Source organism: Sinohyriopsis cumingii, chromosome 1 (assembly GCF_028554795.1).
Source record: "Sinohyriopsis cumingii isolate HCF-2022 chromosome 1, ASM2855479v2, whole genome shotgun sequence".
NCBI classification, from domain to species: Eukaryota; Metazoa; Mollusca; class Bivalvia; order Unionida; family Unionidae; genus Sinohyriopsis; species Sinohyriopsis cumingii.
This window is the reverse complement of record NC_142961.1, coordinates 158,482,782-158,496,254: the sequence shown is the minus strand read 5'-3', so window position 1 is coordinate 158,496,254 and position 13,473 is coordinate 158,482,782. Positions and strand designations below refer to the sequence as shown.

The 13,473-nt window shown below is 36.3% G+C and overlaps 1 protein-coding gene across 1 annotated transcript; it reads right to left on the bottom strand.

Annotated features, from left to right (window-relative positions):
• Window positions 1–2,451: 2,451 nt before the first annotated feature.
• On the bottom strand, window positions 2,452–10,772 carry LOC149808222 (uncharacterized). The gene is made up of 3 exons (XM_089975096.1): window positions 10,655–10,772; window positions 9,032–9,255; window positions 2,452–2,698 (listed from the first exon to the last, which is right to left on the bottom strand). The coding sequence occupies exons 1-3, from the start codon at window positions 10,755–10,757 to the stop codon at window positions 2,597–2,599; spliced, it is 429 nt and encodes a 142-aa protein (XP_089831222.1). The 5' UTR covers window positions 10,758–10,772; the 3' UTR covers window positions 2,452–2,596.
• Between the last annotated feature and the right edge of the window lie 2,701 nt (window positions 10,773–13,473).

Sequence of the window (13,473 nt, the reverse complement as noted above, 5' to 3'; positions counted from 1 at the left end):
AGTGACCCGAATGTAAAAGAGATGCATGATCACTGGAGAATGAAAAGTAGGTCACCACATGTGCTGAATGAAATGTATGATGTATGAATCTGTACAAATTTTATTACTGGGTTCCCAAAAGGCCTTAATATTAAAAGCATGATTTAAAATTATAAAGAATTTTAATGCAAGAATTTATAAATTTGGTATACATGAGGATTAATTAAAAATGTTAAACTGCACTGTGACTTCACCGATTCATTGTCATTAAGGACTCCTGTATCTTTCTGATTCAATTGCACATATTATATTGTTATGATAATGCATATTTTCCATTTCTTTAAAACCATTTGTGACTGAAGAAGCATATGGCAAATGCAAAACTAGTTGCACAAATTTATCAGCATTTTTGTGTTGTTGTTTATTTCGATTTTGAGAAACTGATCTTAAAATAAATATATAATTTAGTGCAAGGAAGCTAAAATTATAATAATACCCAAAATAAAATTGTGCAGGAAGACTATGCACTCTATGGCCCAAATACAAATAAATGGATGCATAATGCTTTTTGTTGCTGTAAATTGTTTGACAATTATTGATCCAAGATAAGTGTTCAGCAATAAAAGATGCGACTGTATACACCCATAAAGGATCATTATGAATGCTAGTTTTTGCACAACTTCCAGTAGTATAAAGTAAAACCTGTTTTGTGAGACCAGTGCTATGAAAGAACACCTGTCTTGAGAGACCAGGTTCTCCATGCACAGATTTAATGGTTATAAAGTGTTATGACCTGTCATGAGACCACTTGTCTTGATGGACCATTATTTTTTGGCAGGAGGGGTGGTCTTTCAAGACGAGTTCTACTGTATTTGATTGGTACATTATGACATTAGGTACTATCTGACATCAGGATGCTCAGTGTAAACTTTGGTTGTAATTTGTGCGGTAGTTTTTGACGAGATATCATTTATTGGTTGTTTAATTTTTACTAATGATAGACATATAATAGTGGACTATTGATCTGCATTACCTGCTCAGTTTAAAAGGTCGCGAGGTCAGAATGCATCCTTTAGAATTGGTTTTAAGTGATGGTGGGAGGGCTGGTTGAAGGGTAGTTGAAAAGAATATATTAACAGATGGATGATGGATGGACTGGGCGTGCTAAGTTTGGAGCAAATCGTAAGTTCACATTGTGGCCCAGCAAGTTAATAAAAAGTTCCAGAAGTAATAAATGTCTCACCTCTTTACTGACAGATTTTGTTGTTGATTTTTGTGTGTGTGTGTTAACAATCTTTACCCTGCTCGAGTCGTTGGGAGTGGGGGCAAAACAATTCTTGATGTCAAATATGAAATTACCACAATACAAAATCTTGAACCTAAAACTTTAGCCAAGGTTTTCAAGTGATCACGACCATGACTACGAGTCACAGGATGGGTAGGGGTGAGTGGATATGAAAGGGCAGTGCTCCTTGATTTTGCAGTCCACTTGTGAGCATACTAAACAAACTAAAAAACTTGGCCATTATTTCCAACATTGCTTCTGCTAGAGTAACAGAAGTTGCCTAAACTAATGCAGGTGAATTAAAACAACTGGATTTAATGTAGGAACGTATCTAATGAAAACCTTTATGGGGAGATAATAGCTAGCCCCTAAACTGAAGAGAAATAGGTGGATTATGATGGATTACCCATGTTTGATACAGTCCTAACAATACAATAATTATATGAATACTCTAAGGAACTACACGTCTCACCTGATCATCTGCTTGATGCGTATATTTTCCTTTTCAAAAGACCATGAACTTGTCTGAAGGACCAAAGGAGTGTAGGGGTTACATATTTTAAACAGCAGATCATCATGATCTATGGTCCAAACATCCACGCATAACAAATTTCCCTCTTAGGATCTGGGACTTAAAAATATGCGGAAAACTTCAACCAAAGCTTGTTTAAAGTTATTAAAAGACCCTGACATAGGGTCAAAAAAAGGACAGTAGAGCATGGATATATAAGGTTTCTATCTTCAGTACAAGTATGATGGCTACCCCTTTTAAAAACAAAACTAAAAAGTTCAAAATCATTCAACAAAAACTCAAACCTAGAATTTGAAATGATCTTGACTTTATGCGTGGGAAGGAATGGATAAGAAAAGTGGTGCTTCCTCATTATGTAGTCCAAGTATGATAGCTACACCAGAATCTGGAATTTGTGATCATAAATGAAAACTTTACCAGGTCTTAAAATGACCATGACCTTGCCTTGGGGCAAGAGGAAGGGTAGATACAAATGAATAAGCAATGCTTCCAGATTCTACAGTCAATGTGTGATAGCTATGCCTCCCTTAGTTTCAAACCTATGGCAATAAAAACCAGCTTTGACAAAACCTTTTCACCATTGTTCATGCTGTCACATGAATGAGTGATATCATGGTTTCCCAAAGTTAAAGTTAGAAAGACAACAAAGATGAACTTTATTCATTGTCGTTTTATTAACCAACTATTTATATTTTAATTTCATAAAAAAATGTCTTTCTTTATCCTGGCCATTTTAAAGAATTTCCCCAACAAGCAACTGCAAATCCAATTTGAACTTCTAGAAGTTGGTCACAAGATCATCAATAAGGGTTGGAAGGTGGAATAACATCAGCAGGTGGTGCTGGCATATATGGTCTGCCTTGCTTTTTACGCTCTTTATTCATTTCTTCATATCGCTTTAACTGAAAGTTTGAAAGATAAAATTCTATTAGCACTTTCAACAACATGTATACAGAACCACAATGATCTCTCTACAACTAATTCTGTAACTGTCTGATGCACCTTGTCTGCCGATAAAATTAGAAACTAGGGCTGTCATGTTTACATACAAAAGTCCACTGAAGTTGATGCTCAAATGGGTGACAAGAATTATCAGCATACATAATGCAAACACTTCTGTCCTTTCATTCCTTTTAACTGCTGAGCAGTTCTGCATCCCGAGTATAGGATTGCTGGTATTTTTGGCAGTATATCCCCCAATTTTTCACACCTGTGCATACAATGAAAACAATCATTTGTTTCTTTCAAATTCTGTGTTTCCTCCAAAGCTGTTGGATAGGGTGACAGTGTCCCTTGCTCAAAAGATTCTAGGTAAAACATGGGCTGAATACTGATAGTGTCTCCGATATTTTTGAGGAACTGTAACTTTTGGTAACAAAAATATTTTCTTAAATGTCAGAGGTAACATGTTCACACGATGACAGTAAGTGCAATGCAAAATTCTCTGTCATGGCCTTTGACTTTAAGCCTGATGTCATGGCCTTTGACTTTAAGCCTGATGTCATGGCCTTTGACTTTAAGCCCGATGTCATGGCTAGAATGTCATTAAATGTGGGTCAAAATACAAGTGTATCAAAACACTAAGTCTGTATAAATCTAAAATGAATATTTGGGGAGAAGGCCACTGCAAAAAGGAAGTTATTTAAGTGGAATCATTTAAGAAACTCTTAAAATATATCCACAAACTGGGTAAAATGATAAATACCCATTCACACTTGTGTCATCATGGTCACAAGTTTGTACAGCTAACACATGCTGTCAAGACATTTGACTACAAAATTAATGTCAGAGTGCCATCACAACTTTTTAATTAGCATTCAACTAAATACAAAGTCTTGTCAAATTCACTTGTACATGTACATGTCACTGTGCTTCTAAACTCATAATTTCAAAATGTTGGTTGATTATGAATGATAATTTATACTGTTGTGGACTGTGCAACAAATTTTCTTAAAATTTGTTAACCACAATAAACACCCACTTAAAGACCACAACAGCAATCTATGGAAGGATTTTACTGCAGAACTTGACATCTTTAAACTACTAATGCAGGAATTTTGCAAATGACAGGTCATTCATGATATGTAATTTTACAGCACGATTATAGGTGCTGTTCTTATTACACATTAATACCATGTACTGAATCTCATCACAAATTCAATAAGAAAAATTATGAGTGAAAGTTGCATGCTCCGAATTCAGTGATATCAATCTATAGTTTAAATAAAAAAGATAAAATATATTGCTGGTATATAAATTCCAATTCCTCAAATGTATCAGACCATGTGCATTTGCAGGAAATTGGTGTGGTGGTGGTAGGATAGCCAAAATCATAGGATCAGGTCAATGCTTCACAATGGTTTTTTGAAAATACTGTCAGTCCTACTCCCACCCCTGGGGCATCCATGAGAGAGTAAGTAATTTTTTTTTATATAATCCTATGGTTTGCATACAGTCTATCTTGTTTCCACAGAGATATTTCTTTGCTGGGAAGCTAACCATTTTCTGTAAGACGTGAAGATCAGGGAAACTTGAGAAAAATGTGAATATGTATGTGTGCATTCATACACTTGTTTCTTTTGTAACATATCTATCACTTAAGAAAAAATTTAAATGTGAGAGCTACAGGAAATGATATAGCTACAGGAAATGATCTAAGTCCCAAGCTTACACAAAAAATTCTCACCCTTAAAACTCAAAATTTTTATTTCTCAATGGTCAGTGATTTGAAATCAGCCAATCGAATGCCATCATTCTGAGCCAAGTATGATCTTGAATGTTAAGTTTTTTAAATCATGAAGAGACAGCAAATTAACATGAAAATATTAACTTAAAGATTTCCCTTTCTTCCTTGAGCAAGTCATTAATTATTAGTTCTCCTTATTAAACAGTTTTTTAAAAAAAATAAGTTGAACAAGTAATTATTCACACAGTAGCACGAATTTTCCCAACAGATTAAAGATATGGTAACCAAGATCTTGCATTCTGAGAGATCATCGACTCCAAGCACAATATCTATCAGACACTATCATTAATGTGACTGTACATATTTAATTCCAGGCAATTTATTCTGCACTACTTGAAAAAGAGACACCAAACCTTGTGGTATTGTTAGTTAGTAGATGCATATAATAACTTTTTAATTTTATTCTGTGGCCACATTTGGATTAAATCAATGTTGATATATGCACGAAAAATATCTGCATTATCATATGACCCTGATAACTTTTCCTTACTTGCAAATGCATGCCACTTTCCTCTCTAGTTCTGTGGTTATACTGAAAATAATATATTACCAATTGCTGCTGCAGAAACCAAACTAGTACTAAGATGACTTTCAACTAAAGTTTTCCGTACAACTTGACCACTCATTAAGTCATGATGGGAAAAGGGACAATTAGGACACTTCAAAGTTATGACCAGTGTAAAGTGAAAAATAGGGACAATTAGGACACATCAAAGTTATGACCATTGTCAAGTGAAAAATAGGGACAATTAGGACACATCAAAGTTATGACCAGTGTCAAGTGAAAAATAGGGACAATTAGGACACATCAAAGTTATGACCAGTGTCAAGTGAAAAATAGGCTGATGCATGTTATTTGGATCCATTTCATTCTCTTGAAAACCAAATAAGATAGTACACTGTATGATTTAAATAATCATGGTTTTTATCAGTTTATGTTAACTTTGTGAGTGATTATTTAACAATTTACACATCAATAAATAATAAATAACAAGCATGATCATTTAATCTTTATAATTCCAAATCACTTTCTTTTTGTCATCATATCAGCAGACTTCATTAACAAAGTGTTCACGTTTGGGTAGCTGGATGTTTTCTTTCATTAGCCTCTTCACTGTGAGAGAATACCTAGTTCCATCTTTGACTGGTCGACTTTTATGTAGTAGTATACAGGGTAGAGTGTCAGAGCATGTCATGCCAGCTGTCTATGGAGCTAGTTATCTTTTATGTAGTAGTACAGGGTAGAGTGTCAGAGCATGTCATGCCAGCTCTCTACGGAGCTAGTTATCTTTTATGCAGTAGTACTGGGTAGAGTGTCAGAGCATGTCATGCCAGCTGTCTACGGAGCTAGTTATCTTTTATATAGTAGTACAGGGTAGAGTGTCAGAGCATGTCATGCCAGCTGTCTACGGAGCTAGTTATCTTTTATGTAGTAGTACTGGGTAGAGTGTCAGAGCATGTCATGCCAGCTGTCTACGGAGCTAGTTATCTTTTATGTAGTAGTACTGGGTAGAGTGTCAGAGCATGTCATGCCAGCTGTCTATGGAGCTAGTTATCTTTTATGTAGTAGTACTGGGTAGAGTGTCAGAGCATGTCATGCCAGGTGTCTAAGGAGTTAGTTATCTTTTATGTAGAACATGCCATCTAAGGAGCTAGTCATGATCAAATTTTTAATTTAGAAAAAAGGTTAATGCAGTTTAAATCAGGCTATTCCAGTTTTTAACCTGGCATACAGAATGTGTTGTTATAGCATTTGTTCTTGCTTTCTGCGCATTTCGATCTTTCAAAAGCAAATTTATGTCCATTTTTTGTGAAATCCCTTGCTCGTCATAAGACCCTGACCTTTAATAACAACCGCTGGAAAATGTTACCAAGGGGAAATGCAATAATTTCTGAAGACCGGCTTGTGAAGCCTGGCATATTGCCTTCTTTGGCAAACAGGGTGAGTATTGGAGTGCAGGAATGTCTGTGCAATTACATTGTTTTAACTTCTAATGGGTGATTTTAATCTGTGGATTGTCAATTTTGATCAGAAGTCATGGGGTGGGGTGGGGCAGGCTGTTATTTATATGGTTTAACACATTGACAAAACTTAATATAAAATGACCTAAAAACAGGGATCCAAAAACAGTCCACAGCATTTACCGATGTGTGAAAAATTTCAGATCAGCATCACATGACCAAATACATCCAATCAAACTGAAGAAAACACAGTCAATTCATAAAAATTAGAATTATAAACTTGTACTACCAGTATACCTGTTTTATACTATTCATGGTAGAGAATAATATGTGAAGGATACAAATATGGCTATAACTGCACTCACAGTATAATTCAATACCATTAGATATTATTTGAATCATCTATGTCTTTTGCCTGTGAGGTAAAAAAAAAAAGGCACTAATTGGAAATATAATATCTGCTCTTTAATCAGTGCTCAAAAAATGTGATAGCCAGACACCCACAGGCCCCTCTAACTTCAGATTGAGCCCATCCTGCATTCTAAAAGAGGTGCCCATCAGGCTTATCAAACAAATAACCAAATTTGTAAGAGAAAACTTTGATCTCTCTGAAGAAAAGTGGATTTGTTGTTGTTGTTCTAGGGTTTAACGCCATTTTTCAGCACAAGAGAGGCTATACATGGCAGCCAGTATAACTGGTGGAGGAAGAACCCTGGAAAACCCAGGGATGAACCACTGACAAACGAGAAGCTACTGACAGGCTTTCCCATGTACCCACACTAGCCGAGCCTTGGACTTGAACCCACGCAGACAGAGGTGAGATGGCAGTGATCCGGAATGGTGAGCGCTTTACACCACTCGAGGCCCCAAAGAAAAGTGGAAATGTATTTTAAATACATTGACATGCTGCCATAACAGTGCAATCTGATTAAAGTCAGATCGCCACTGTCCTACATGAAGCGGTGGTCTGATTTTAATCCAATTGTAATGTGGCATGTCAAGACAAAAAGGACAATTTTGTACTCCTAAACCCACTGACATGGTCATTTTTTGAGAAAACAATTTTCAGTAATCTTCGAAAAATGAAGAAGAAAAAAACACCATTAGTATATGCCCATTACATATAGCACATAGCAACAGTAAACAGTCATGACTGGAGTTGATATAAAACTATTTTATACTATCCTTTGGGCAGTAATTAAAAGGCGAAGAGGTCAGGTGTAAACCACCATTTTATATATTATTTAACTGGCTGACAATAGCTAGTGAGGTGTTGTTTGAAGACTGCTGTAGGTGAGTCCATTGTGCTAATTTGCAATGGCATGTACTTTCAGAACATGGTACAACCCAATATAGGTATATCAAAGCGATGCTAGATGTATGTAGCAGAACAAAACTTATTATGTTTCATTGCTCTGAATGAAAATGTTTAAACCATATGTATTATTGATTTTTGACAAGATTGTGAACAGTGACAATGTTTCTTTGAATTCCGATCTAACTGCATATATAACATGCCAAGTTTGATCATTTCAATTGTCAGAATATTGTTCAAGTGGGATTCATATTTTATAGCTGATTAAGGAAGCAATTATCTATCAACAGTACAAGCTATGTCAAACAAAAACTGGTTCACAGATTTGTTTTGTGAAACAGGCCAGCAAAAGATAAAAGGTGGGAGAGAGGCTATTAATTTGTTGCACATACTGCATTAACATACTGACATACATCAACTTAGAGTTTGGACCATGATTGGCTCAGAGAATCCAGCAGAGAAATTTTAACACCAGGACAATCCAGTCTCTAGTGAGTATAGTGATGAACAGTATAGACCAGAGGTGAGCAAACTTTCCAGTGCAAGTGCCGCATACACAAATTTACACCTTGATGCGGTTCGCATAGTTCATTAAGTAAAATAATTAATATTTGAAATAGCAAAAAACAAAAGGTTTTTGTAAATAACATCATAATTAATTTTCAGTGTTAATATGTTGTTAATATTTGAAAACTTAAACTTCAAAAGAAGCACATTTATTTGATAAAAAGAGTAACATAAACTGAGTCAGTGCGAATGATGACTTGTTCCTAGGCCACATGAAAACCCTTAGTGGGCCGCATGAAAGCCCTTGGCGGGCTGCATGCGGCCCATGGGCCGTAGTTTGCCCACCTCTGCTATAGCCACTTGCATTACCTTCAAACACCCTACTGAATTTATATTTGAATTCTAGCAACTGCAACGATGAGTGACATAATACTGAAAAAGGGGAACTTTTGGGCACATGGAAATTGGAGTCTGGACATGTGGAATTTCAGTCTGGGCTTGAATTTTTTTAAGTCACTAGCCATAAGCCTGTGTCTAAAACTAATTTTCTTAGAGCTGATGGATCAAGAATTCTTAGGAAATGATGTCCTGCTGGCTCTATTACTGTACATTCCTAAAACCCCGATCTAATATTAGTCCTCTTAATAATGTACGTCTCAAGTCAAAATGTAGCTACTACAAAAGATGAAAGTCAAGCTAAAATACCTGTTTCCATCCTTTAGCACATTCTATCAGATCATGGTACTGCTTCCAGCAAATTTCCTTGGCATTGGTTTTGCTTACTCGCATAGCACAGTCATAGAAATCCAACTCATAACCAGCACATTTTGTTGACTGATAATTAAACCAACCCAAAGTGAATTTGGTTAGTGGTGAGTAAATGACCGGTTCTATATTTGGCTCCATTATGACAAAACAGGAAATAAAACCTGAAAAACAAGAAGGCATATATATATATATATATATATATATATATATATATAAACAGCAGCAGCCACTCATGGGAAAAGCCAACTAGGGTTTTCTAGCAGGTGACCTCAGTATACAAACTGACTTTCAAATTTGTTTTTTTAAACAAACACCTTGTACCAGATTATTATTATTATTATTATTATTATTTCAAAATATTCAGTTTAGTGTTCTATCCATCAAAATCATAAAATAAAAGTATATTTTGTTCTTTCCAAAAATTAAGTTCCACACAAATTCCTGCTCACTATAATTCATCCTATAAATTCAATTCCCACTGACAATTACAAAAAAAAAATATTTAAAAATAACCTAACCACCCCACAAAAACAATAGTGGTGTTACTTTGTTTTGTGCAGCATTACAAAATATTACTTTTACAACCAATTGACATATGACTCTGAAGGACAGGAATGACTTTTTTTTTTCTGACAGCTTGAACAAATTGACTAAAGAACAAATGTTTACACTTCAAACAATATCTCAATTAATAAGCTGCTGAGGTCAAAAGATAGCTTAGGTCGAAGGTCTATGAGGAAGTGAAAGAAAATCTCAATGTGGCTAACATTAATAACACATGCATAAAAACTCTGATTCCCTTATAAATATAACAATGATAAATACTGTATCTAATGAAGTTAACTCTGTTACGGTAGTATAAAATACTAATCTTTCACAAGGCCCTCAAAATTAACAAACGTTGTTACTGTTGTAAAGCCTTACAACTTTCTCACGTGGCCTCTCCAACTTACTCGGCTAGCAAATGACAAATGGGAGGAGCTTTAAACAAAGACTGCTTGGGAGACTGCTGAGAATGCAGGGGAAGGTCCCATAGGACAGCTTAGGGTGCACATTTTTCTTGACCTGTTTTGACAGACCCATAACCACTGCCAAGGACTAGCATTACTGGTCCCCCAATCCTGTGAGATGAGGCCTTTGAATAGTATCTCCACCTGAAGCAGTGCAAACCTTAAAAGGTACTTGCAGTTGTTCAGCAAGACGTTAGACATCTCCAAGGCAGTATCTATGTGGAGGTTCAGAAACTCCACCTGCAGAGTGTGCCATTGACATAACATAAAGAGAGATCAGCATGAAAGGAAATAATCACTAGAATGCACCAGGACCTCCTTGGTTTTCAAAGGAGGCATGCCCAAATAATATGCCCCATTTGTGATGCTTCAGAGTCCACGGGGTCAGGGATCAAGAGAATGAACTCAAAAGCTGGAGGAAGCATCTCTCTCCAGATAGGAAGACATTTAAATAGGGTTGCTGTTATCCTAAAGCCAGTCATGAAAGTGAAGTGTGTTTGTGTGATGGGACTAACCCAACTAACTGTTCTCCTAGGTGAATAGCTGATACCTTCTAGCCTGTCTATGTGGTGAGTGGTGGGTCCACCTCCTTTTTTGTTGGAGTAATGTATCAAGTAATGGACAAGTGGATGAGAGTAGCAGCCAGAGATCATAGGTCAGGTATGGAATGAGCAGGGCTCTTTTCTGAATGTCATAATAATCAGAAGAGTTATGGACTCTTCATTCATGGAACACAGGATTCCTGAGCCTATTTCATAGAGTCCATGGAATAATAGAGCAAGTCTGTAACTTTCAAGAGGATAGAAGGAAAATGAAAATGGGCAAGTTCATTATTTTATCACATATCTGCAAATTCTTAGTTTCATAACATGATCACATAAGTTTCTCTCATTAGATCACATTTGTGAGAAACTATTTTTCAGTAATAGTCCAAAAGCCTTTATAACATACTGCCACTCAACCATATGTAATACTAGTTTTTCAAATAAGTTAGTGTTTACTTTTTCCCTGTTCTCTGGCTTGACAAATGTATGACATTTTTGTTAATGACATCTACAAGTGCAGGAAACTCCTCTATTATTCTGATTAATTTATGCACTGCTTTATTGTAGGGAACAATTTTTGCAGTCATCATTTTTCATACCAATTTCTGGTCTTACCATGTTTTACAATCAAAGTCATAATTTATTATCTATTTGAATCACGTAAGTGCTTCATTAACAGGATCGACGTGCTACATTGTAGGACTAATAGTGAACTCTGATAAAGAGTCAAGATGATATGTATTACCCACCCACCCGCCCCGGTTAGTCCACAGGGGTGGGTAGTCCTACAATGTCAGAAGTCAAACCTGATGTGTAAACCTAGTGCATAGGTGGGTTGAGGAACATGATCAACTAAAATGTGTGATTAATGATGAGAATTTGGTCGTCTGGCTAGTAGCTGCATTAAATCACAAATATTGCAATTGCAGCATTTTCTCGCATAAATTTTCTGTTCTGTTTTAGTAAACACAGGGATAGAAGATAAAACTTCATTAATACGCAAACCTTTCTTGTTTCGCCCAATGAGAAACGGATGTTTGTGACCTTCACAATTTTTAGTCTGGTTTTCAAGTAATTTTAGGTTCGTTAAAGTGGCATTGAACCAGACGGATGGCTGGCGAGTTCATTTGGAACGTCTTCGTCTAGGTACAACTGGATAGTTTCGTATTTTGACACCCCCTAATTTTTAAGGTAGAGGGCATGAACCTAATTATCACAAACTTAGCATTTATAAATTCACATATAAGCTAAATATGTAATGTGATTTAGATCTACTTTGAGTTAGGCTTGGAAATGGGTTGTCTTGTTGGTGACTGCCTGTCACAGTTAGATGAGCAGTGGAAATCAAATGCGTAACTGATGCTGCAAATAAGCAGCCAACTTGGCTTACGTATTTACGTGTGTCTGTTACAGAGGTAAATATCTAAAAATCTAGATGGTTGAGGGGTGATGAAAAGTATGCTAATTTGTTACAGTACTAGTGAACTTTATTCATGCATAAGGCACATACTGATTCTTTTAGCTGCCTTGTCGCAGGAAAATATTCAAAATAGCTATTTCCTGTCAAAATAAATGTAAAATTTAGGGGTTGGTGGCAGTGATGGTTCAGTATAAAAACCACCAGTTGCATCAGGAATTAACATGATTGCTGTAGTCAAAATCTCACATTTTTGCTTTCTACAAAACTCTTTAGTGTGCTTTTATTTGTATCTTCAGTGTAAAATTATTCTCATTTTTATGCAATAGGTCATTGTTGGATGAAAAATCACTAGATAAAGTGTCCAGTGAGAACCTAGAGTAGGAGGCGATCGTAAAGACTGGTACTTATTGTAGATGGATATACATGTATATAATTACGGGTGGTAGATGCATATTGCCAGGAACTAGGCTAGTAATCGTAGTGATACTTATGATTCCCAGCCACTTTGTAGCGTCCGTTCATATATTCTCTACATTTGTTTCTCAGTACTCACCTTTCCACTGTGTGACAATCAATGCAGATCATATGTTAATTTAAAATACACAAATCTAAGAATTCCTTAAAACGGGACGCTATAACCAAATGTGCATACTCTAAATTTATTACATTACCACCGCCTTTAAAAAGATCACTCGACCTCGAGTGACACAAACGTCACACTTCTGTGGTCTAATCAAAATTGATTGTTTTCCCCAAAATCAGCCACCCAATCGATTAATGATTCCCAAAGATGATTAAAACAAAACTCTGAATCAATGGACTTGTTCCTAATAGCCTCTCACTCAACATCCATAAGTAAACTCTTTTTGTTTTTTGTTTCTTTTTCTGTTTGAATCCACTTTGTTGTTGTTTTGGGGCTTAACGCCATTTTTCAGCACACGATAGGCTATACATGGCGGCCAGTATTAATGGTGGAGGAAGAACCCGGGAAAACCCCGGAAAGAACCACCGACCCACGAGAAGCTACTGGCAAGCTTTCTCACATACCCACATTGGCTGAATCCTAGACTCGAACCGCCGCAGACAGAGGTGAGATGGCAGTGATCCGTAACGGAGAGCGCTTTAGACCACTTGGCCACTCGGGGCCCCTTGAATCCACTGCTTGCTTATAAGTAACATAACGGTGAAGAATAAACACACAAATCTAAGAATTCCTTAAAACGGGACGCTATAACCAAATGTGCATACTCTAATGAACTAATTCTACAGCGTCCAAACATAGCCATAAAATAAAACGTACTCCCAAAAGCAAACGTTTAGAACACCATCATATAAACAATTCACTATAATGTGGTGTGCAATGTCATTACTTCATGCTGCTAATTAACTGACATGTTTTCCAAA